This window comes from Pleurodeles waltl, chromosome 10, assembly GCF_031143425.1.
Source record: "Pleurodeles waltl isolate 20211129_DDA chromosome 10, aPleWal1.hap1.20221129, whole genome shotgun sequence".
NCBI lineage: Eukaryota > Metazoa > Chordata > Amphibia > Caudata > Salamandridae > Pleurodeles > Pleurodeles waltl.
In genome coordinates, this window is record NC_090449.1 from 947585328 (window position 1) to 947610505 (window position 25178).

At 44.1% G+C, this 25178-nt stretch overlaps 1 protein-coding gene across 4 annotated transcripts in view; it reads right to left on the reverse strand.

Annotated features, from left to right (window-relative positions):
- The window catches only part of PPP1R9A (protein phosphatase 1 regulatory subunit 9A), a 718476-nt gene that overhangs the window by 37876 nt on the left and 655422 nt on the right, over positions 1-25178 (reverse strand). For all 4 annotated transcript variants that reach the window (XM_069211751.1, XM_069211753.1, XM_069211750.1 and 1 more), the window contains one exon: positions 21549-21731. In XM_069211751.1, coding sequence (XP_069067852.1) covers positions 21549-21731 — 183 coding nt within the window. The remainder of the gene's footprint in view (positions 1-21548; positions 21732-25178) is intronic.

Below are 25178 nucleotides of genomic sequence, written 5' to 3' on the forward strand. Positions count from 1 at the left end.
ACACCAATCCCTGGTGCCTAAGTGGTTTCTGTCCCCCCTTGGGGGCAGATGGGCCTATTAGAAATAGGCCCATCTGCCCCCAAGGGGGGCAAATGGCCTAAAATAAATCCCCCCCCCAGGGGAGTGACTAAGGGGTCGCTCCCATCTGTAAAAAATAACAAATACAAAGAATCCCTGGTACCTAGTGGCAGTACCTTGGGGGCAGTTTGGCCTAATTAAAATAGCTCGATCTGCCCTCAAGGGTGGCAAAAATAGCCTTAAATAAATTTGCCTCCTAGGGGAGCGACACTTGCCTAAGGGTTTGCTCCCCTTGCGTGTAACTGACATAAAAAAATGGCCTAAAGACAATTCCCCCCCCTCCCAGGGGAGCAACCCCTGCCTAAGGGGTCACTCCCATACAGTATAAAAATAAAATAAAGCAATGGCACATCAGATACCTTAGCTGGTACAAGGCACTCCAAAAAAGGGGAGAGGGAGTGGAGGGGGGTATGTGGAAGCCTGTGGTGTGAAGCAGCCACTCATATCTGGTCAAGAAAGCTCAACATGGGGGGAGGGCTCTGGGCAAGAACCACAGTTGCAACTCACATCATATACCGCCATCCAGAGTATCTGTGTTTAGTGTATCACCTAGCGGATGCCAAACGTTCTTGGGTTTGGACATGGGGGTTGGAGCTTAGCATATTCTTCGCCGGTGGTGTCACAATATATCATGTCCTTCAGCCAGTTTTCTGCATTTTCGGAACGGCTACTACTCCAACAAAGTGCTATCCAACATTTAGCCAACAGTAGCAGTGAAGCATCAGGAGCTAGGTGGGAGGGGTTGATACATACTATTAGGATCAGCAGGGGTTTAACAGTGTCCCCTGTCATTTGCAGAAAGTCAGCCAAGGATTTGAAGCCAGTAAACTTGAATATCAGTAGAGGTCCATACTAGGTTTATGAAGCCTGCATGATCAGTCCTGCACTTTGGGCATTTATGGTAGAGCGTGGGGTCAATTTTAGCTAAACTCTAAGGCGTGGGTGTATGCTCTATGTAGGAACTTATAATGCAACAGTTTATATTGTTGATTGGGGAGATGAGTTTAATTTGTGCGCAACAGTAACGCCATGTCTTGTCTGGTTTAGGGGGTCCTATGTCACGTTCCAACGTGTCCCTGGCCCCATCGCCTCTGGGCTTGACTGCTAAGCATGGCTGAAGGGGCCTAAAGACTAATTGTGACCCATCTGTGGCAGAGATAACCAGTATCAATAATGGGAAGTCCTCTGGTTCAACTGGAAACAAGGGTAATTGGTCATGAAGTGTGTTGTGTAGGCACCAGAGAATTATGTGATCCATGTGTGAGGGGACCCCGTGCGTGTAATGTCATTGTGCATTGTGTCTGTAAAGTGCGTTGCACCAGTCGTTCCTGGGTAAGAGGCAGCCAAGGATAATGAGCTAGCGGTATATGTGGAGAGTTCAGTGACCCCTCACCCAAGCATCTATGAAGCTTTGCCCATGCCCGAATGGCAGTAGAAAGGGTTTGAAAAATGAGGGTTCCCTCTGGAGACCTTGTGGTAGTAGAGAAGTGGCTGGTGTGTGACCCGCCTGGTCCTTTTTGGGTTTGAGGTACGGCAATCAAGCGCCTTCATGGTACCAATACTGTACAAAATGACATTGCGGCACCAGGTAATATAATTGCAGACCCGGTAATCCGAAACTCCTGCCCTTATATGGAAGTGTTAATACTTCCCACTGAATTCTGGGTCAACGGCCTGCCCATATCAGTTGGAGAAAAAGGCTCCTCAAATGTGTGAAAAAATTGTTGGGTAGGTGAAATTGTTTATTCAAAAGCAGAAATTAAATGTGGGGTACGACTACTATTTTGATAATGACAGTGCGCCCAGCCATGGACAATAGTAGTTTAACCCATCTTTCAATTTGGATGGATACTTTGTCCACTGCTAGTCCATAGTTCAGTTGAATCACCATTTCTTTCTGTTGATGAAGTATGATACCCAGGTAGAGTCGTAGCACCAGGTGAGAGGGTATTCCAACGTACAAAGCACTGTGGCATTGGTGAGTGGGAAAAGCTTTGACTCACTACAGTTAATGGAGAGGCCCGAGAGGCAGCCAAATCAAACAATTTTGTGAATGGGTTAGTGGTGGGGTCTCTGACAAACAGTATAATGTTGTCCACTTTTATCAGGAGCGTTCATGGCAAAACCTCAAGTCAGGGAGTGTCATTCCTGGAGATGTCGGACCAGGGGTATCTAGAGCAATTATGAAGAGCAAGGGTGATAAACGGCAGTCTTGACACATCGTTCTAATCACTGGGGTGTTCCTGCCCAAATAAAAGCACAGTTGTCCTGCCAAGAATTGCCACGAGTTTCCAATAAACTAATGCCATTTCTTGCTGGCAAGTGGCAGTGCCTTCCTCTCCTTTAACAAGTTGAGTATTCCTGAAGACTTAAAGTCTACTGATAATAATTTGCGTTAATATAGAGCTTAATAACTTGATATAGGCCCTCATTATGACATTGGCGGTAAATCCAGCTTACTGCCGCGGTGACGGCCACCAACATGTCGCCGCGGTGGCGAATATCCGTTCGCCATATTGTGACACATACACACACCAATCTGACAGAATACAGCCACATACCCAAATCCGCCAGCCCAAAGGTTAGTGATAAAGTGACAGTCTCAACACCCATACCGTTACGCCAACAAACCAACGTCCACCACATTATGACCCACGAACCACCACAGCGGACATTCAACAGCGGTAAACCATTGGCGGTACATACTGCTGCGCTCAGAATAGACACCCACATACAAAACAACTCTAAATTGGGCAATACTAAAAACACACACCTGACACTCATACACACAACACGCCCACCCACCCACAGCACTATAAAACACACACCTACAGTACCCACAACCCTTAACAAACAACAATTACTTCCAGGAGATTGACACGAACAGCACAAGAGACAACTACACACGCACACACCACTTACACCCATACATCCCTCACGCACCCCACATCACACACCCCACCACATTACTCAACACAATCTCACCTACACACACCATTCAACACCCATGTCCCCACTAAGGCACCCCCGTTTCACTGAGGAGGAGTTGAGGGTCATTGTGGAGGAAATTGTCAGGGTAGAGCCAGGGCTATTTGGAGCACAGGTACAGCAGATATCCATTGCCAGGAAGATGAAGCTATGGCGGAGAATCGAAAACAGGGTGAACGCAGTGGGACAGCACCCAAGAACAAGGGACGTCATCAGGAAGAGGTGGAATGACCAACGGAGGAAGGTACATTCCATAGCAGCAAGGCACCAGCTCGCCATACAGAGGACTGGCGTTGGACCCCCTCCTACTCCCCCACAGCTCACAGCATGGGAGGAGCAAGTCTTGGCATTACTACATCCTGAGGGACTCGCTGGATTAGCCAGAGGACTGGGCACTAGTAAGTCAACATTTGTCACTTATCACCCCCTGTACCTGCATGCCATCACACCCCCCACCCTTACTCCCATCTCTCTACTCCACCCCATACACTGCACCAACGCAGATGACTAACCCCAATTACTAATCCTGCATGCCATAGCAATGCATGGACAGTTCTCCCAGCCCTGGATGGACACCCATCACCGAAGCATGCACAGCATGGAGAACTAACAAGCACACAATACATCACCATACACAAGCAAAAGGTGGCACAGCAACAGCAACAATAGAGGGGAAGCCAGGGATGTACAATATTTCACAGACATGAAGCATAATACATCACTTACATCCCACATGTGCCCCAGCCTATGTCAGCGGAGAGGCGGTACCATGACAAACCAGTCCCTCAACAGAAGATGCCCCCAGTGATGACAGTAACTTTGAACTTCAGGATCTGGACCAACAACCTGGCCCACCAGGGACCAATAGACAGTCGGTCACCCAAGCTCACTCAGAGTCCACCACAGAGCCTCCCCCATCAGCATCCAACACCACAGTACCCACCCAGCATACCCCACCTCTGTCCCCAGGACACATCAATCAGCATTGTGCCTACCTGTACAGGGAGCCCAGGCCAGACCTCATACCCAAGAAAATCAGGGACCTGGGGTCAGTGGAAGTGGGCACACCGTTCAGGGTACAGAGGCACAGGCCAACAGGGACACTGGGAGGACCACTGTGCACCAGGGGAAGGATAGGACCAGGGAACGGACTCTCCAGAAGGCACTCTCCGAGATCCCGGGAGCCTACCAACATTCTCAGGACACGATGGGCCAGATCATTGACAACATGCAGGAGAACAGGCGCCTGAAGGAGGGACAGTATCAGGGGATCAGGGAGAACTTGCAGGCCATTAACACCACCCTGATCTCCATAGCAGGGGTGTTGGCAGACATGGCCAACATCATGAGGGCGGCAACAGCAAATCCACTAGCCAATCCATTGACCAGCACTCCACTTCAGCTGCAGCTAGTGGGCAGGAGGCCCTGCCACAGGACACACAGGCCACCAACACCCCTTCCACTGTAGAAGGTGAACCACCCCGCAAACGTTCCCTGTGAACCAGACAGAAGCCAGGGGCACTTGCCAAGTCCACCGCCAGGAAATGAGACTCTCCTGATTGTCCCCCTTGTGTCCACTTTGAACTGCCTTTGCCCCCCCCCTCCTATAACCCCTTGGAAGTATTGTCAGATAACTGATGTTCTGTTATCCTCATCCTCAGCCTCTTCATCCTCACTTTCCTCAGGGTCTACTGCTGCCACAGGGGCATCTCCAGTCTTTTCCTCCTTCAGAAAGGGTACATGACATCTGAGGGCCAGGTTGTGCAACATGAAGCATGCCACTACTATCTGGCAGACCTTCCCGGGTGAGTAGCACAGGGATCCACCTGTCAGATGGAGGCATCCAAACCTGGCCTTCAGGAGGCAGAAGGTCCTCTCGATGATCCTTCTGGTTCACCTATGTGCCTCATTATAACGTTCCCCTGCCCATGTACTGGCGTTCATCACAGCCAGAGTCTTGAGGGATAACATTTAGCCTCACACAATTCTATACAGATGACACCTGAAGGCATACACTAACATACAGTGGGTGGGGACCAAGGCTCACCTATTACCACACCCTGTGTCTCTGAAGTTGGGCCATCACATTTGGGATGCTGATATTCCTCAGAACAAAGGCATCATGCACCGACCCAGGATACTTAGCATTGACATGGGAGATGTTCTGGTCCACCAGGCACACCATTTGAACATTCAGTGAGTGGAAACTCTTTTACGATTCCTGAACACCTATTTATTCCAGCAGGGGTGGACAAACGCAATATGTGTCCCATAAGTCGTCCCAATAATATTGGGGATATGTCCCATTGCATAGAATCTGGCCTTCAAAGTGGCCAAATCTTCCACCTGAGGGAAAGAAATGTAGCTGCATATCTGTTTGACCTGGGCAGACAAGACTCTTGCCAGCACGATTGACAACACTGGCTGTGACATTCCTGCCTCCAAGTCCACTGACACTTGGAAAGAACCAGTTGCCAGGAAATGGAGCACTTGCACTAGAGGGGGGATCCCAGTGGGATGCAGATAGCAGATATCAGGTCTGGCTCCAATTGGGCACACAATCAGTTATAGTGGCCCTGTCCAGTCTATAGGTGAGGATAATGTGCCTGTCCTCCAGTGTAGCCAAGTCCACAAGGGGTCTGTACATAGGGGTATATCTCCACCTCCTATTCATCTGCAGCAGTAGGTATCTAAGGGACACAAGAGTGAGTAGGCTGTCACAATTTGAACAATGGAACCACAACTTCAGTGTACATAGTGCATTTATGTTATGGGACAGTGGGAATGGTGAAGTATGTGCTAATCTAGGCTGTGACGCATTTAATGTTGATATGACCGTTGTCCTCCCCCATGAAATGGCGACCGCCTGCCCTGTATGTAGGGACAGGTGGAAAGGAGGTAATTCATCGACATTGGGCGTCATGCCGGAAGGAGTTCTTGCGCCGCCGTGCAATTCCTCATTGGCTAATATGGGTCTCTATTTAGTACAGTGGCCAATGGGGATCTGGGTCGGCGGTGACGGTGCACACCGCCGCGGACGGGATGGCCATTTTCTATCTGATTCCTCACTTGTTTCCTGACCTTCAACAGGAGTACACCTACACTGCATGTGCTGCTGTGACCTGTGTCGGAACCTACCATGGCCCGTGTGACCAGGGAAATGGCCCCTGCCTTCACTTCGGAGGAATTGGAGCGAATGGTGGATGGGGTCCTACCCCAGTATAGACTGCTGTATGGGCGTCCAGACCAACAGGTGAGTACACTTTGGGCACAATGCATGTGGGAAGGACGTGCGGACCCTGGGGGTCTATGGCAGGCGGAGCATCCACTGTCGGAATTGGTGGGAGGACCTGAGACGCTGGGCACGGAAGTACATGGAGGCCCAGCTGGGGATGGCTTCCCAATGAGGAAGGGGTGCCCGTCGGAACCTGACCCCCCTGATGGCCCGCATACTGGCAGTGGCCTACCCAGAGCTGGATGGGCGCTTGAGGGAATCACAGCAGCCACAAGGGGGTGAGTAAAGTGGGCATCATTAAAAGATTTGGCAGGTGGAGTGGGATCTGGTGGTGGATGTGAGTTAGTGGGTGCCCCTAAGGCCAGGCCAAACATTGAACCGTGAGTCATCTCTAGGGTAATCGGTGTATGCAAATGCAGATAATATAGCTTGTTAGCATTCCATTTGAGTCAGGGCTTTTTGGGTACCAGGAGGGGTGCAGTTGGCAGTGTGTGGCCATCATCTTGCCGTGGCATCTAGACAAATCAGTGGCAGTGCTATGCATAGTGTTCAAGCCTGATCCCTGTATGTGACGGTGCTGTGTATGCCAACTGTAGTTTTGGTGCAGTAACTGACCCAGTGTTTCCTTTTTCTCTCCCCCCCTTTTTCCTTCTGTCATCCTGTCCATGTGTGCATTAACATCATCTGGCAGAGGAGCAGGGACACCGGCGACAGAGGGAGCTGCATTCCACAGGACCCAGGAGTCCACTGACACCGAGGGAACTAGTGGGACGGAGGGCGAGGGGAGCACCACGGCGGAGACAGGAGGTGACAACACAGACTCAGATACCTCCTCCGATGGAAGCTCCCTGGTGGTGGAGGACACCTCTGGGACCACCCCAGCTTCAGGTACAGCCGCCACCTCCATACCAGCACCGCCCTCCCAGTGGCCCCTCAGCGAGTTGCCCCTGCCCGTTCACCCAGGAGGGTAGGCATCTCTTTCGCCCAGGCACCTCAGGCCCTGCCCCAGTGAGCCCTGCTGCCCTGAGTGAGGAGGCTACTGACCTCCTGAGATCCATCTCAGTAGGGCAGTCAACCATTGTGAATGCCATACAGGGTCTGGCATCCCAGATGCAGCAATGCAATGCATTCCTGGAGGGCATCCATGGTGGATTGGCGGCCCAACAGAGATTGATTCAGGCTCTGGCCTCCTCTCTGATGGCAGCCATTGTCCCTGTTCCTACAGTCCCCCCTCCAACTACCACTTCCCAGTCCCAGTCTCCTCAACCCCAACCCATCCCATGCACACATACGTATGAACATGCACACAAGACAACACCCAAGAGTGGCACAGGCAAAAACAGGCACCACACTTCATCCCACAAGCACTGACGCAAACACCAGACAGTTGCAGACACAACCACAACCCCTGCCTCCACTATCTCCCCCTCCTACTCCTCCTCTACCTCCCTCACACTCACGTCCACACTCACACCTGCATGCACTGCATCAACATACACCACCAGCATCACCACACCAAGCAGCACACACACCTCACTAGCAGACACCTCTGTGTCCTTTCCCACCCTGTCTGTCCCCCCCTCCTAAAGGACACAAAAGCAAGCACTCACACACCCAGCAGCCATCTACCTCACATCAGCATACTGCCATGCACCTGCACCCACATCCAGCAGACATACACCTCCTACAACCACTCCCTCAACCTCCACTTCCATCCCTCCTTCCTCCTCCCGCCCCACCGTCCCTAAGAAGGTTTTCCTTGCCCAACTTGACCTCTCCCCTTCCGTCCTGCACGTAAGAGCAGGGTCCCAAAGACCCAGCCCAGCACCTCATCCAAACAGTCCATGCGGACAGTGGTGGCACCTCCTAGTCATGGTGGCAAGTCAGTGAAGGATCCCACTCCACCAGCCAAGAACGGGAAGGATCCCACACCTCCTGCCATGAAGGGGAAGGAGCCTGCACCTCCTGCTTTGACAGGAAAAAAGCCCTTGACTCCTGCCAGGAAGGCTAAGGAACATGTACAACCTGCCATGAAGGGGAAGAAGCACTCAACCCCTGCCACTGCAGGAAGTGTAAGGATTCCATGCCTCATGCCATGGAGGGGAGAAGCCCTCTACTCCAGCTGAGGCTGTCAGGATGACACCTCCACCACCAAAAGTGGTCATGGGCCCACCACCAGCTGAGGAAGTGCATCCCTCACCGCCAGCAAAGCCTGCCCAGGAGGCCCCTCCATCTGCCACCCAGTGCAGCCCTCGCCACCAGCAGTGGCTGCCCAGAAGGCACATTCATCTGCCACCACAGTGCATCCATTACCAACAGCAGAGGCTGCCCAGGAGGCATCTCCATCTGCCACCACAGTGCATCCATCACCACCCACAGAGGCTACCCAGGAGGCCCCTCCATCTGCCACCACAGTGCAGCCCTCGCCACCAGCAGTGGCTGCCCAGAAGGCACATTCATCTGCCACCACAGTGCATCCATTACCAACAGCAGAGGTTGCCCAGGAGGCACCTCCATCTGCCACCACAGTGCAGCCCTCACCACCAGCAGAGGCTGCCCAGGAGGCACATCCATCTGCCACCACAGTGCATCCATTACCAACAGCAGAGGCTTCCCAGGAGGCACCTCCATCTGCCACCACAGTGCAGCCATCACCACCAGCGGAAGCCATGTAGGCCACCCTCCAGGGGCTGCTGTATGAGGGGCTCCCACCAGAACCACTGGGAAAGTCACCCACTCAAGAGACTGGGGCTTTGCACTCCCCGGCAGAGAGAAAAGGGTATGAAGCCCCCTCCCGAACCAGTGGGAAAGTCACCCACTTGAGAGACTGTGGCCTTGCACTCCCCAGCGAAGAGAAATGGGCATGGGGCCCCCTGCAGAACCAGTTGGAAAGTCACCCACTCAAGAGACTCTGGCCTTGCACTTCCAAGGACAGAGAAAGGGGCATGAGCCCCCTCCATAACCAGTGGGAAAGTCACCCACTCGAGAGACCAGCAAAGATAAATGGGGATGGAGCCTCCCTCCAGAACCAGTGGGAAAGTCACCCACTTGAGAGATAGTGGCCTTGCACTCCCCAGCATAGAAAAATTGGTATGGAGCCCCCTCCAGAACCAGTGGGAAAGTCACCCACTCAAGAGACTGTGGCCTTGCACTCCAAAGGACAGAGAAAGTGGCATGGAGCCCTTTCCAGAACCAGTGGACTTTTTCACATATTCAGCTGAGGTGCCTCCAACCCCCATCCCCCTGAGGTGCCTGTCCACTTGCAAACTGATGCTCCTGCAGAGTTCTATCCAGATGAAGTCAGGATTCAAGTTGGGCCTTGGACTGTGTCCTGTGGCCATTTGGGCCCTTAGTACATTGGACTGGGCAGTGGCTCTTTGTGTACATTTGTACATATCTGTTTCACGTACAATTGGATTACTTATTAGCTGTTGATATCAATACATTCTCCTCAGTGCATTCTTTTTGTCCTTGAATAGGACAACAAGAATGCACTTCTGCTGTGTATCATGGGCCATTGTTTTTCATGTGAAGGCGGTAGTCTGTATGGTGTGTGTGTGTTGGGTGTGTGTTGTGCGTGTGTGTGTCACTCTCGTTTTCCTTCCTCCCTCCCTTGTGTGCTAGACGGCTGTACTCACCGTCGTCATCTTCGTCGGCGTTGGTGTTCCAGGTGGAGCATGACGTAGAAGAGCATTGGAAAGACTTACAGTTTGGGTTCCATGGCAGCATTGTTCTTCCCTGTGTCTCCAATGGTGAGTCCTTTCTCTTCTGTGATACATTTCCACAAGGCTTTTGCTGGCATTGGTACCGCTCCGGAAAACGTGGTAGATTTATGTGTCAAAATATGGTGGGCGGTACTTTGTCTTCCGCTTGGCTGTTGATGGCTACTGCCGTGGTGAGTGTTGTTTCCGCCCTGGCGGCTGGTGTGGTACATTGGCTGTCTATGGGAGTTATCACCGCCATGGTCATAATTTGGCGGTAATTACTGCCAGCCTGTTGGTGGTATTACTGCCACTTTATCACTCACCGCCAGGGTATAATGAGGGCCATAATGTTTATACAAAGCTTTAAAGCAGATTTGGCTATTGACATATTGACTTGCATTGAATTTACCAATCACAGATGGGTGGAAAGTTGAGTCTGCCATGCCAATTTAAAACCTGGGCCTGCAGATCACTGAAGATGGCATCAGAGAGGCATCTATTTGTGTTTACATGTGTGTCATGCCGCCCACACACACTTTAACAGCTTGAGTGGGTTCCAATTGTGTAGTTCTCTGAAACATAAAACATTTGATATGTTTTTTTGATATCTTTTGACTGATCAGGGATGCTTGACTCAAACACAAGCTAAAAAATATGATGGAAAGAGGCTGCTATGATGGAGCAATGGAGTGAGACAACAAATGGAACACAGAGCACAGAACCAAAGGATGACAGATTAGAGAGAAAGGTCAAAGGATGGGGAAAGGACTAACAGATGGATGAATGGAGATAGGTGGATGGATTTAAAGGTGGATGTATGAAAAGGAGTATGGACAGAAGAATGCACAAAATCGGAGGTGCAGAGAAGGATGGATGAATGAAGCCAGGATGAATGATGCTCAGAAAAATGGATGGATGCAGAAAACTGTGAATGGATGGAAATATGGAGAGAAGGATCAGTGGAGAGAGTGTGAGGGGAAGGGTGAATGGATGAATGTAATGAAGAATAGAGAGAGGGACAGATGGATAAACGGAAGGTTAGAGATGGAGAGAAGGACGAATGCTTGTAAGAAGGATGGGCAGACTGATTGGACTTGATGGATGGATGGAGAGAGGGACATATGCATGGATTGGGGAAGATAGGATGGGTAGAAAGAAAGAAGCGGGATGAGAGAAGGAAAAGATTAATCAAGAGAAGAAACAAAGGCAGAATGTAGAAAGGAAGGAGGGGAAGGCATACTGAATGATGGATGAGACAAGAAAATAGGAATGGATGGATAGATGAAAGGTAGGAACAAGACAGAAAGAAGGATAGAGAGAAAAAAGGTAGAATGGTTGGATAAAAGACAGAAAAAGGATGGTGACAAAGATGCATGAAAAGATTAACTGAAATAGATTGGAAGAAGGATAAAGAGAAAGATGGCTAGGTGTCAGTGGTGGATAGCCTTTGACAAATGTGATCATTTCACAAGTGCTCATACAGAACTACTTAGGAAGTGTTGACCTTTTTTGTACAATTCTTTGCAAACCCAGGTGTAAAATTCACCATTTGGCCATATTGTTTTCGGAATTCACATGGGGGGGGGGGGCAATCCACAAATGGGTGCCAGGCTGTATGCCTCACTCACTTGCTCAGTGTCATTTAGTTAAAAGTGGGTGTATTTTTATTTTTCTCCCTTTGCCCCTGCTTACAGGTTTGCTGACAAATAGTTTTCAAATGTCCTACTAACATTAGCAATCCTGAACTGAACGTAAAGGAACTCTCCATGTAACTGTTGTGCTGTTTTCTTAAAACAAGCAAAAACAACAGATGATGGACGGAATGTAGAACGAATCAAACATTCACACCCCAGTCACAGATCTGGGTTTAATCCATCAGTTATTTTGCTTGCTATGCCATTTCAGTTTGGACCCAACCATAGGCAAATCAGCCTTGACCCTGTTCCCCATGGGAACAGTCCAGCCTGAACTGCCAGGCAAGGTCCTCCCTGGCCCAGAAACAAGCATCCTGGGAGCGGTTTCAGGGTATCACCCTTCATCAGCCAGGCTAGCTTGAATCTGGTGGCATAGCAAGCATGGTACCCACATCTGGGCATACCCTTCCCATTTGGGGCGACAAATGCAAAAACAACAGATGATGGACAGAACACAGAACACATCAAACATTTACCCCCAGTGACAGATCTGGGATTAATCCATCAGTTTTTTTGCTTGCTATGCCATTCCAGTATTTATTTTTTTAATTTCAAGATAGGGAACTTAGTAATGTAATGATCACCGTAACATTTGTTTTCATGTTACCGCCTGCTATTCAGAGTGTTTGCTCCTGCGGGACCCTCAATCTTGTAGGTGTGAGGTAGGTGAAGCAAATCCCTTGGCCAATCAGAACCGTCAATTCTTAGAAGCTGTGCTCACTGGACTCTATAGATAGTCCCTCAAATCCAACCATCCAGATATACAAATATTTTTTAAACTTAATATTTCACAAACTACTAAATGGTTTTACACTTATAGTTTCTACATAGTATCTTATGTATCTGGGCTATGTCAGATGAACAGTTAGTGAAAGATCTTACCTCAGACTCACCCACATATTTAGCCTTGTCAGTTAGCAACTTCTGTTGGTTATATTGTTTAGCACTGGAATTGGGTATTCTCTATTCTTAAATCTTTCACTCATCACATCTTGTCTCCTTTCAAATTCTGGCTGATTAATAAAACTATCTTTGGGCAGATTAACTGCTCATAGGATTTAGTCCACTTCAGGGGTTTTTGGTGATTGCTTTTTCTATGAGGGATACTGTGCCCCGCAGTAGGCATTCTGTGTGAAGTGCTTTGGGATGGTCTTGCTATGGACAGCTACTGTCAGATCTCAAAAATTGACCTGCATGTGACTAGGTAAATGAAGATTTAAAATACTGTGACTGAGAATAGCTATCTATTCTTCTGCAAATATAGGGTCTCCTTTCCAAATGATGACAAGGTTTTCAATGTTTCTGGCTGACAGAATAAGAATGGAATAAAAAATTGCCAAAATATTGTAACTACAAAAATTCTGAGGAAGAAAATATTGCAGGTACATGTATCATTTTCTTTCACAGTGTTATTTTGATATATACATATGAAATATGGTTTATTATTACATAATTTTTATTATGGTGTTTTATTGTATGTTTATTGTATGTGTTTTTGTAAAATACATTTTCAAACTATTATTTGTTTTTGGGCTTATTAAGGGATTCGATCAGTAATAATTATTATTAAGTAATTTGTTGTATTCTTTCAGTGTTATTTATTGTTTAAATGTTTAGTACATTTTTAATTCTGTATTACAGTTTTATTTTGGATTGCTGGGTTTAGTGAGGGATTGGGTAAGGAATGTTTTTATGAACTGTACTCTAATTAATGCAATGTGATTGGCGTTTTAATTCTGCCATATCTTTTATTTGTTATCAGTTTAATTGCTTATTTTTTAAATGTAAGTTATACATTTTAAGTATGGGTTGTAGAGTTTAGTGAGGGAGTGTGTGGTTAGTGTTTGTTAACATTAGGTATTATTATTGTTAATTAATTAATATTGTGATGTTTTAATTGTGCTTTATTTGTTTTAATATTTCAGTTTGTTTTAAATTTAAATTGTGTGGGCGTTATTGGGGGTTTGGCTGGGTAATTTGTAACATAACATATTTAGGAATTGCAATTAATTCATTATTTTAAATTGGCAGATACAAAAGTGCATATTTTATTTATTTTATTTATTAATTTACCTATTTCTTTAAGTCATTTCTTTAAGATAAATTAATGTTTAGTGTAATTTTTTTAAATAATTGTAGTTTGTTAAATAGGGTGTGTGGTATTTAGTTTTTAAATATATATTTGTGAGGAGTGGCTATATTATTTGGGGGTAGTGAGTGTGAAGTCTAAACATATGAAATGCCTGTTAGATTGGTGTTAGAAAGATACATTTGTCCCCACCAGCCACCCCAATGTATCTCCATTTTCCCTAGTGTTGGACTAGAGTTAGAATAATAAATCTGACCCTCCCAAAAGATATCATGTTCTTTAATGTTTTTTTGGGATGGAGATAAAATATTACATCTGATTTCCCAGATATATACTGTACTGGTTCCCCAATGCTTGTTAGATAAGAGTTAGAATAGTAAATTGTCCCCCCATTCCCTATTTGTGATCCCTGATTACCCTCAACCATTGTGTCCACAGAGGCGCGATTATTGAGGTTACTTCTAATGTAGCATATTCCTCATGCAGTCTTGTTATTACTATCTGTCAATGTCCCATCTCCTACTTTGTGTTATCTTTAGGCTCTGCAACATTGTGAGCTGAGGAGGTTGCTCTGCCAGTGTTTTATCCCTTCTTGGCGACACCGGTATTATGACATTTATTTGTTCATGGACTCAGTTTCCTGTTGTTTCATTAATAAATATGATGTTATCTGTGGATGTGTACTTATTTTAATATACCCACTTGGGTCTGATTAATAATTTAAATTTCTATGACCAATGTCTACTGTGACACAGTTTTCTGTTGCTCTGTTATTTATTATGACACGATTGGTGTACTCAAATTTATTTAAGTATACCCACTTGGACATGATGGTCAATGTATATATGTTTGCCTTTATGTGCACATATATGCTCACTCTCATGCCAGAGGGTATATCTCACTCTTTCAAGATGCCACCCACAATGTATTTCTGTTTTTTTGTTTACTATACCACCTGTTATTATGATGTTCAAAGGAGTTGCACATGCCATATTGAGTACTTCCACACACATTTTCTGTATTGATGCATTATGTACCTGTCCAGTAGGTACCCACTTCGACTTGATGGTCCATGTATATATTTGAACGAGTATATGCTCACTCTCATGCTAGAGGGTATATCTCACTCTCGCAAGATGGCGGCCGCATGCCAATTAGTACCCTTAGAAGGATGAGTACTACTGTATTTTGTTAACTATGATATTCAAAGGAGATGCACTTACCATACTGGGAGGTGGTAAACATATTAGATAATTTCCTGCTTCTTGTTATGGGTACACCCTTCCAACATAGCGTCCGCAAAGTATTGCTTTTTGTATTTTGTTGTATATGCTGTTCTTCTTTTGTGTCTACCTCTCTATAACTAGATAGTGCTTAGAATCTGAGTTCATGTGATCAGGGCCAAAACCTGTCTGATATGATGAATAAACTAGGACTGGGCAAAGAATTCCGCTCTGCAAGCAGAATTTGCTGAGTTTTGCCCACTCCGTGCTCTGCACGGAGTGCAGAATTCCGAAAAACTCTGCTAAGTGACGCAGAGCAGGTTTTTTCTCTCACGTCCCGCCAACGTTAAGTTGGCAAGCGCAAGTGAGAGAAATCGATATGTGGGTGAGCGCAAGTGAGATTTCTGAATGTGGGCGGGCGCTGCAGGTCGCCCCCGTGTTGAAAAAAACTGCTGCTCGTGTTGAGGAAGCTGCCACTCGAGTAGAAAGTCTACTCGAGCGTTAGAAGGAAGTTACCATCCTCTGGTGCGCTGCATGATGCAGTTGGCGCTGATTTTACGGGAGAACATCCTGGTGCTCAAAATCAGCATGAACAGTGCAACTTACCAAAACTCTGCTACTAGCGGAACTTCGTGTAGTACGGCGTAGTTTTTTCCCCACTTCGCTGAGTTCTGCGGAAATCTGCCTAGGCCTAGAATAAACACTTGTGGCATGTTTAAGAGCCCCTAGCGCCCCCTTAGCATCACCATGGTGCCACTTTTTTAGGCTAGGTTGGCACTAAAGCTGCATTCTCCCCATGCCATATTTACAAAGTGCCACCACTGTTTAAACCCTTGGGCCAATTTGTGCCTGCACCAGGCACTATGTATGCAAGAGGGGAATTCCAGCGTTAGGAGGTCAGCAAAAATGGCGCAATGAAATTTAACAGATTTCACTGCTCCATTATTGTCACCCATTTCTAAAGCCTGCTCAGAGCAGGAGTTAAAAAGATGCTCCCATGGAAACTTATAGGCCCCATTGCACTTTGCTGCACTGGCGTCAACATTTTTGACACTAGTGTAGGAAAACGCCACAATAGCATAAAAAAGCTTGACACTTTTGTGCTAACGACCACCATGGTGTGCCATATTATAAATATGGCGCAACAATGGTGTCGTTAGGTGCCAGTGGGGGGGGCATAGAAAACGTGGCACATCAGCTCTGATGCGCCACTTTTTCTTAAGTATGGATCTTGGTGTCACCTTCCACTGTGTGAGCGCTGTGATTTTGCTTTTGAGTTTGAATTTACGGCTGTTGTGCTCCTTAACTGTAACCTTTGATTTTCCAGTGAATATATATTTATATATATATATACACAACACTTTCCTTTCATAACCCGCAAAGACAGTACTCCACAAGCATCGAAGATTATAGGAATTTTATTTATCAACAGGAACGCGTTTCGGCATTACTGCCTTCTTCAACCTGGGACACGCCATTTTGGCTACACTTAAATATTATGTGATCACCTGATCTATTCCCAAAATGCAACAACAACAAAAAAAAAAATTCCCAACATTATATATTTAAACTGTACCTTGCCATAATTATTTATCGACTAGCAATTCCAAAAACAATTTTTTCTTTTCATTGAAATATCTTATTAGTATTTGTTTTCCTAATGATGTTAATAGGTTACACAACATCCATGTGGGCGCTACTTAAATAGCGTTGTTACATAATCTTTGCAGCAACATGAAAAAATCATACCATTTCTTATTAATAATCATTTCATCTGTATTTTTTTATAACTCCCCACTTTCGGTGGATATTTTGCTGCGGACGAAAACATTAGAAAATGATCTAAAGTAGACTCGTCTCTCTAACGATGATAATGGGTTACACAATAACCATAAATTAGCACCAAGAATGTCATTATTTCTAACTTCTTTCCTTACAACCTTACAACCTTACCTTACCTTACAATTCACTAAGCACCTCAATAAAGGTCCCCTCAAAACAACTTTTCATCATATCATATTTGTTTTTTGCTACCCGCTTTAAACGTGTACTTGTTGTGGTAACAATAAATTATAAACGAACTTTGGGACAAAACTAAGTGAATATCCAAACTTATTATATGGAAGGGAACCTTACCATATTGTGTAAATATGTATTAAAATCTCAATGTATTTTTCTCTTCTCATTACACAATTTGTAACAATCACTAAAAATACCCATTATCCAATACTTGTATTATACAATTTCATAAATCACTAATACGTGAATCATTCCTGGTTACATAAACACACACCTCTCAATGGAGATGAATATACAACTCTTCACTGCTGTTCAACCCATATAGTTCTTTGGTGTCTAAAGCTAATATATACTTAGATTCCAATTTCCTTAAATTCTTTTCTCTGTCTCCTCCTCAAACAATTCTTAATCCCATCTATTACGCTGTAGCTCACATCCTCTACTTTCCCCCTGTGAACCTCATGTACATGTCAGGCAACAGGGTAAGACTCATCTTTATTAAGGATTGCTCTCAAATGTTGTCAAATTCTTTTATGCACTTGCAGTTTGGTACTCCCTACATACATTTTAGGACAGCTACATTTTAAGATATAAACTACAAAGTCACTTTTACAATTATATCTGTCTTTGATGGTATGAACTATTCTGTCTCCCCTCTTGATAACTCTGATATTCTCTCCATTTCTACATGCCTTGCATTTAGAGCATTTGTAGAAACCACCCTGAGTGTTTAACCAACCTTTGTTGGATTTTTGTTGCTTCACATCACTTTTTACCAATATATATAGAAGTTGTCACTTCTTAAATCACCAATATCTTCAATCTCTTGTTCTAATAACTCTCCACTTGGAGGTTTCTTCCTTCTTTTGATTTCATGATTTTTTAACAACTTTAATTTACGTATAAACAGAAAAAGATCTATACGACTTTGTTTATAATCAAAATTATTAGGTTGGCAAAAAGAGAGGCCTAGAGATAAATGTTGTATGTCTTCCTCTTCCAATACAACATCAGATAGATTTACAACAGTCTTATCATCTACTAATACCATTTGTTAATTGAAGACATCACTTTGATGAGAGAATTATGGGAATTGGAAGAGAACACAACGGGGGAAATAGACGAGGAACAAGTGGTTGCGAGGTTGGAGTTAGAAGGAGTACAATTGGACAAGGAAGGTGCCTCAGGCTTTAAACTTAAATCTAGAACAGTGACAACTCCCTGTGGAGATTTGATTGACCAGTTCTCAGATACAATGATCAAACGATTAAAAACTCTGAGACTTAAGGAGTTGAAGAAATCAATGGTTAACAGAAGTGGATATTATAAGAAACTGAATAAATTGGCGAACAATTCACAAGTAGTAATCAGAGGTTCAGATAAAGGAGGAAATATTGTGATTTGGCAAATTCAAGATTATATGGAAGAAGCTTATAAGCAATTGAATGATACAACATGTTACAAGAGGATTGACAACAAACATGTGGAAGATGTAAAGACAATACATTGACACATTTTTACATCCATTAGTAAGAAATTTATCTTCATATTTGAAAGATAGTACGGATTTCTTGAAAAGGATTTTTGATGTGAGTTGGGAGAAGGAATTTTTATTGATGGCCTTGGATGTAACAGCTTTATACACCAGCATACCGCACAAACTAGGGGTTAACGCAGTTGAATACTTTTTGAGAGTAAGACCTATTTATCAACACAGTAAAATGTTAAGTCAAATGATACAATGGTGTTTACAACATAACATGTTTTTCTTCAATAATGAGATTTTTGAGCAAAAATGCGGAACAGCGATGGGAACCTGCTTCGCACCGAGTTTTGCCAACCTGTACATGGGTTGGTGGGAGGAACAAGTTTTAAACAATCCCCCTTAGATAAATGGGTCAAGCAAATCATCATGTGGCTTAGGTACCTATATGATATTTTTGTAATCTGGACAGGAGATATGGTTACTGCTAACAAGTTTATAGATGAGATTAATACAAACGATTATAACTTGAGATTCACAGGGAAAGTTCATACACAAGAAATTGAATTCTTGGATGTAAAAGTGAATATTGAAAATAATAAAATCGAAACAACAGTATTTAAAAATCCCACAGCAGGGAACAGTATTTTACATGCTACTAGTTATCATCCCCAACCTTTAAAAGATAATATTCATTTTGGAGAGTTATTGAGAGCAAAAAGAATTTGCAGTACGGAAAATAGCGTTAATACTGTCCAGGATGAAATGGTAGAGAGTTTGCAGAGTATATGATATTCAATGGCTATACTAGACAAAGCTATAAGCAAAGCGAAGCCCCGACCAAGAGATACTTTATTGTTTTCCCCACATTTGAGAAAGAATAATAATATCCAGAGCAAAGCAAAGGGGACAGATACAGGAATTGTGAGATTTATAACAACTTATAATACTGCCCACATTCAAATGAGAAAATTGTTGCAAAAACACTGGCACAAGCTGAAAAGTGATCCAGTTATAGGGGAGGAATTAACAAGTAGACCATTAGTTACCTGTAGGAAAGGGACATCTATGAAAGATATATTGGTAAAGAGTGATGTGAGGCAACAAAAATCCAACAAAGGTTAGTTAAACACTCAGGATGGTTTCTACAAATGCTCTAAATGCAAGGCATGTAGAAATGGAGAGAATATCAGAGTTATCAAGAGGGGAGACAGAATAGTTCACACCACCAAAGGCAGATATAATTGTAAAAGTGACTTTGTAGTTTATATCTTAAAATGTAGCTGTCCTAAAATGTATGTAGGGAGTACCAAACTGCAAGTGCATAAAAGAATTTGACAACATTTGAGAGCAATCCTTAATAAAGATGAGTCTTACCCTGTTGCCCGACATGTACATGAGGTTCACAGGGGGAAAGTAGAGGATGTGAGCTACAGCGTAATAGATGGGATTAAGAAAGATGTTCAAGGAGGAGACAGAGAAAATAATTTAAGAAAATTGGAATCTAAGTATATATTAGCTTTAGACACCAAAGAACCATATGGGTTGAACAGCAGTGAAGAGTTGTATATTCATCTCCATTGAGAGGTGTGTGTTTATGTAACCAGGAATGATTCACATATTAGTGATTTATGAAATTGTATAATACAAGTATTGGATAATGGGTATTTTTAGTGATTGTTACAAATTGTGCAATGAGAAGAGAAAAATACATTGAGATTTTAATACATATTTACACAATATGGTAAGGTTGACTTCCATATAATAAGTTTGGATATTCACTTCGTTTTGTCCCAACGTTTGTTTATAATTTATTGTTACCACAACAAGTACACGTTTAAAGCGGGTAGCAAAAAACAAATATGATATGATGCAAAGTCGTTTTGAGCGGACCTTTATTGAGGTGCTTAATGAATTGTAAGGTTGATGAAAGAAGTTAGAAATAATGACATTCTTGGTGCTAATTTATGGTTATTGTGTAACCCATTATCATCGTTAGAGAGACGAGTCTACTTTAGATCGTTTTCTAATGTTATCGTCAGCAGCAAAGTATCCACCGAAAGTGGGGAGTTATAATAAAATACAGATGAAATGAGTTAAGCTCTCCCGGGAGGATTATTAATAAGAAATGGTATGATTTTTTCATGTTGCTGCAAAGATTATGTAACAACGCTATCTAAGTAGTGCCCGTATGGATGTTGTGTAACCTATTAACATCATTAGTAAAAACGAATACAATAAGATATTTCAATGAAAAGAAAAAATTGTTTTTGGAATTCTTAGTCGATAAATAATTATGGCAAGGTACAGTTTAAATATATAATGTTGGTAATTTGTTTTTTTTTGTTGCATTTTGGGAATAGATCAGGTGATCACATAATATTTAATTGTAGCCAGAATGTCGTGTCCCAGGTTGACGAAGGCGGTAACGTCGAAACGCGTTCCTGTTGATAAATAAAATTCCTTTAATCTTCGATGCTTGTGGAGTGCTGTCCTTCCGGGTTACGAAAGGAAAGTGTTGGATTTAAGACATGGTGGCGCGCGTTAACAGACTGGCACCGTTGATGGTCCGGCGCAGAAAGGGAACGCCGAATGAAAGTGATTATATATATATATATATATATATATATATATATATATATATATATAATAATGGTACAGACACACAAACATTGGCACACATGGTAGTTGCTGTTGAAGGGCACAGAAATAAACTCATATTAAATGAGTCAAGATACATTCTGCTTTCTCTCTGGGTGAGCAAAGGAACATTAAGGCCAATATTAATTGTAAGATATATATATGTGTGTGTGTGTGTGTGTGTTTATGCATACTGTTCCTAAACAATTCACAAGATACCTATTTAATATTATGTATAAGCACATCATAATATGGAGTACACTACATTTCTCAGAGAGAAGAGTGAATTCATGTAAAGCTCAATTTAAATGCCAGTGATATATAACACAAGTTGCTAAATTAAAAGGCGCATGACCCAGGAAGTGTTGTCTTTAATAAAAAAAAAACGTTTTTACCTTGAGTTTACTTCCATCCAGCTGGAGAAGCTCTTCACCTTGAATGTTTTGAGCAGTAAATTCAGAAGCATATTGTTCCAGCTGCATGCCAGCTAGCCACTGGCACACTTGTTTTGAACTCCATTCTTGAATGACATGATTTTGCCACTTGCTGTGTTTAGGTGACTGCCCATCATCGAGAATCTGCAACAAAAACAATTCACTGTGTTATCGGAGATGTTCTGTAAATACAACTGACACATGCAGAAGATTGCAGTCAGGCCTGGTAGCTGTCTCTTAACACTGAGGCATTGAAGGTGTACTTAATTGTCATGTAAAAACGAGAAAACACAGACCAGTATCCTGTTACCTATCTGTAACATCATACTAAAATGAAGGTTTATATTGGAAACAACAGTCGGTCTTGCCAGAATCCCACCAAACTTGTTCGAGGGGTCCCCCTCTCTCCACACACATACACTCACACACATGCACACACTATACTTTAATTGAACTAGCAATAGTTGCTTGTAATTAGAAGTCCGAAATTAGATGGCATCACGTATCTGAAACCAGGGGAAAATACAGGCCAGTCTGGCATAGCCCTTAGCTAGTTAGCATTCAATGTCTGAGGAAAAATGTCAAATGTCCTTGGAGTTGGACCTCCATGGAAGATCACTACCCAGCCCACAGGGTAGGGTAATGTACCCAATTTTTTTCCAACACATATAGAGATGTGCGGAAATGTGTTCTTGTGATAATGACGTGGTAATAAAAAAAAAGAGATACTGTAGGGGAAATGAATCCCCTTATGGGGTTCAATGATTTCTTATATGCCTTTTAAAAGATCGTACATTAGCAGTAATTATAACACTATACAAAGACCCTCTGCTGTAAACACATGCTAGTAATACATCATATACATCATAAGCATACCCTGGTGATAACGTACAAGCAAAAGCAAGGGTTATATATATGCATTGTTGTGTCATAATTCAGAAGTTAAAGAGGTCTTATACTATAGTATACACACATGGAACACAATGGACAGGGCAAACATGAATTACAAGGAAATTGGTACATGTCCAACCCTGTGCCACCATGCAGAAAAGTAGTTCAAACACCAGAAAAATGATGGGGGCTAGTATACAAGCAGCCTGAACAATTGGAGTCTTTATACAAAGGCGGCTAAAAAAATAATTATTATGCATGCACAAGCCAACACATTAGCATTTCCAATTTGAGTTATGCAATGTGCTGGTTGCTGAGAGGGTGTATACCAGAGGGAAATGCTCCAAGTTCTTTTATGAATGCTCCTGTGTTTTAGTCTATTACTGTCTATCTGTGCAATCAACAACTCATTGCACATTACACTCCAATTTCTCTATAGGTTTGTTAAAAATAACTTAGATAATTTTTCTGTGGCTCTTGAAACAGTGTTGTAGTGCTATAAAGGGTGGCTGTTAATATTAACCCACAAAATTCCCTGTTTTTATATTCATGGCCACATCGTGGTTTTTTGGCCTAACGTTTGACACAGGAGGCACTCATTCAATTAAAATTAGAAGGGTGAAAGGCTTGGGTGTGTCCACCTAAATTCCAATCTGGAACCTAGTTGTATGAGAGTTGGGCAGACAGGACTATATTAATTCTATAAGTTCAGAAACTAGTTGCTAGCAGCAAATATGTAGGTTTTCTCACCAACTCTGCTTAAATATATCATATGCGTAGGGTTAGCACATTGCCATCCACACTGAGATACAAAGCGGCAAAGTCCTGACAATCTCTATCAAGGGTGTCATGGGTTGCTTTATTCGTTACAGGTTGGCTTGGATGGTGTTTTACCAATCCAAAGCTGTGATGCTCTGTCTGGCACAAAAGCATTCAGGCTTAACTTATAGGCAATGTGTAGTATCTATGCAGCCCACAAATAGTAATAAGGTGAAAACACAACACAAAAAATATCCCACATCAATTTTGAAAAACAGAGAAAATGTTACTGAATAGTTTGACACAGAAAAAAACACAAAAATATAATCAGTAGAACTGGAGCTATACAATTTCAAAGTTTTAGGCAAGAATAGCAACTAGAGGCACCAATCACCACTCACAGTCATCTGTTCATACCAGACTGGGGGAAAGTCACAAGTTCAAGACGATTTATATGGTGCTCGGGTCAGACACAGGGACCATGTTTGTCCAGATGGAAAAGTTACCTTCTCAAAATCCAATGCAACAAGTTCAGTTTGCATTGGGGAAGCCATGAGTACAGCATTGCGGATGTAGCATGAAGAGCATGCCTGATGTCATGGAGGGTGGTCACTATAGTCTGAAGATCCGGGAGGGCATAGTAGATGGTCACTGCTAGACTGTCACTTTGGCTGCCATCTCGTGCTGTTGTTGCTGTAGTGTGAAGTGCAGATCTTGCGTTGCTGTCATTGCTGCTGGTCGCTGTAGAATGAAATTGATTCAAAGGAGCTTCACATTGCTGGTCACTGCAGGTGACAATGCCTCACATGAAGGAGCCCATTTAATGTTGCATGGAACCCAGAACTTCAGGATGTCTGCCTTTCTTTCAAAGGAGTACACTCTGATACCAGCCAAGGGTCCAGAACATGGGAAGGCATGTTTTGGGGATCAGTAACTCACTCTAGCAGAGGCAAACAGGGCTCAGGCAGGTCCAGTTGCAGCAAGTCAGCTGGGCAGTTGCTGGAAGGTACCATGAGCTTATTGTGTCCCTGTAGTTAAGAAGAGGAGGCTAGCCAACTGACCCTTGGAGTCACTCAGGTTTTCCTTGGAACAATTTGATGGTCCCCTTTCCTTCCAGAGGCAGCAGGGAAGTCCTCTGAGAAACAAAGCAGGCCTCAAGTAGCAGGGCAGGTCTTTGGTAGCAGCAAGAAAGACCTCTGAGAAACAAAGCAGGCCTCAAGCAGCATAGCAGTCATCTGAGTACAAGGCAGTCTGTCTGAATTCTTCTGCAGGGTGTGTACTGAAGAGTTTGCCTGAGGGTTCAATAGTTATACTTGGTGCCAGCCTTTAAAGTGGGAAACTTCTATACTCTCTCCTGGAAACATTCTGCTTTCCCCTGCCCAGACTCCAAGAGGTCTGAGTCGACAAAGGGCTGGTGTAAATGTTTTTGTGAGTGTGCTGGAGGTATCCATTTGAAATGTAATAAGTAAGGGTGGGTGGTGAGCTCCGCTCCTCTGGCAGAGCTAACAGAGTTTTTGACACTTCGTGCTCTGCTTGGAGTTTTGGAGTTCGGCCAAGAACTCTGCTAGCCCCGCCAACATAGTGGAACTTCCTGCATGCACACTGCAGCCCAGTTATGGGCCACACAGCGCAAGCACAGACAGTCTGCACTTGTGCCCATAACTGGGCTGCAGTGCGCGCACACCCAAAGTGGCACGGAGCTGTTCACCGGTGGCCCAGCCCTGCAGCTCCGGATCCTGGGCCAGAAGGAAGAGAGCCAGCCAGACCGCTGGTAACAAGGACCCCTTGGGAACGAGACCAGGGCCAAGGAAGCGAAAGCTGCAGTTTCAGGCCTCTTGTGCACCAGCCAGCCCCGCGTGCAGTAACTGCACACGGGCATGCTGGTGCACATGAGAACTGAAATGGCAGCTTTTGCTGCCCATGTCCCTGTCCTGAAGGTGC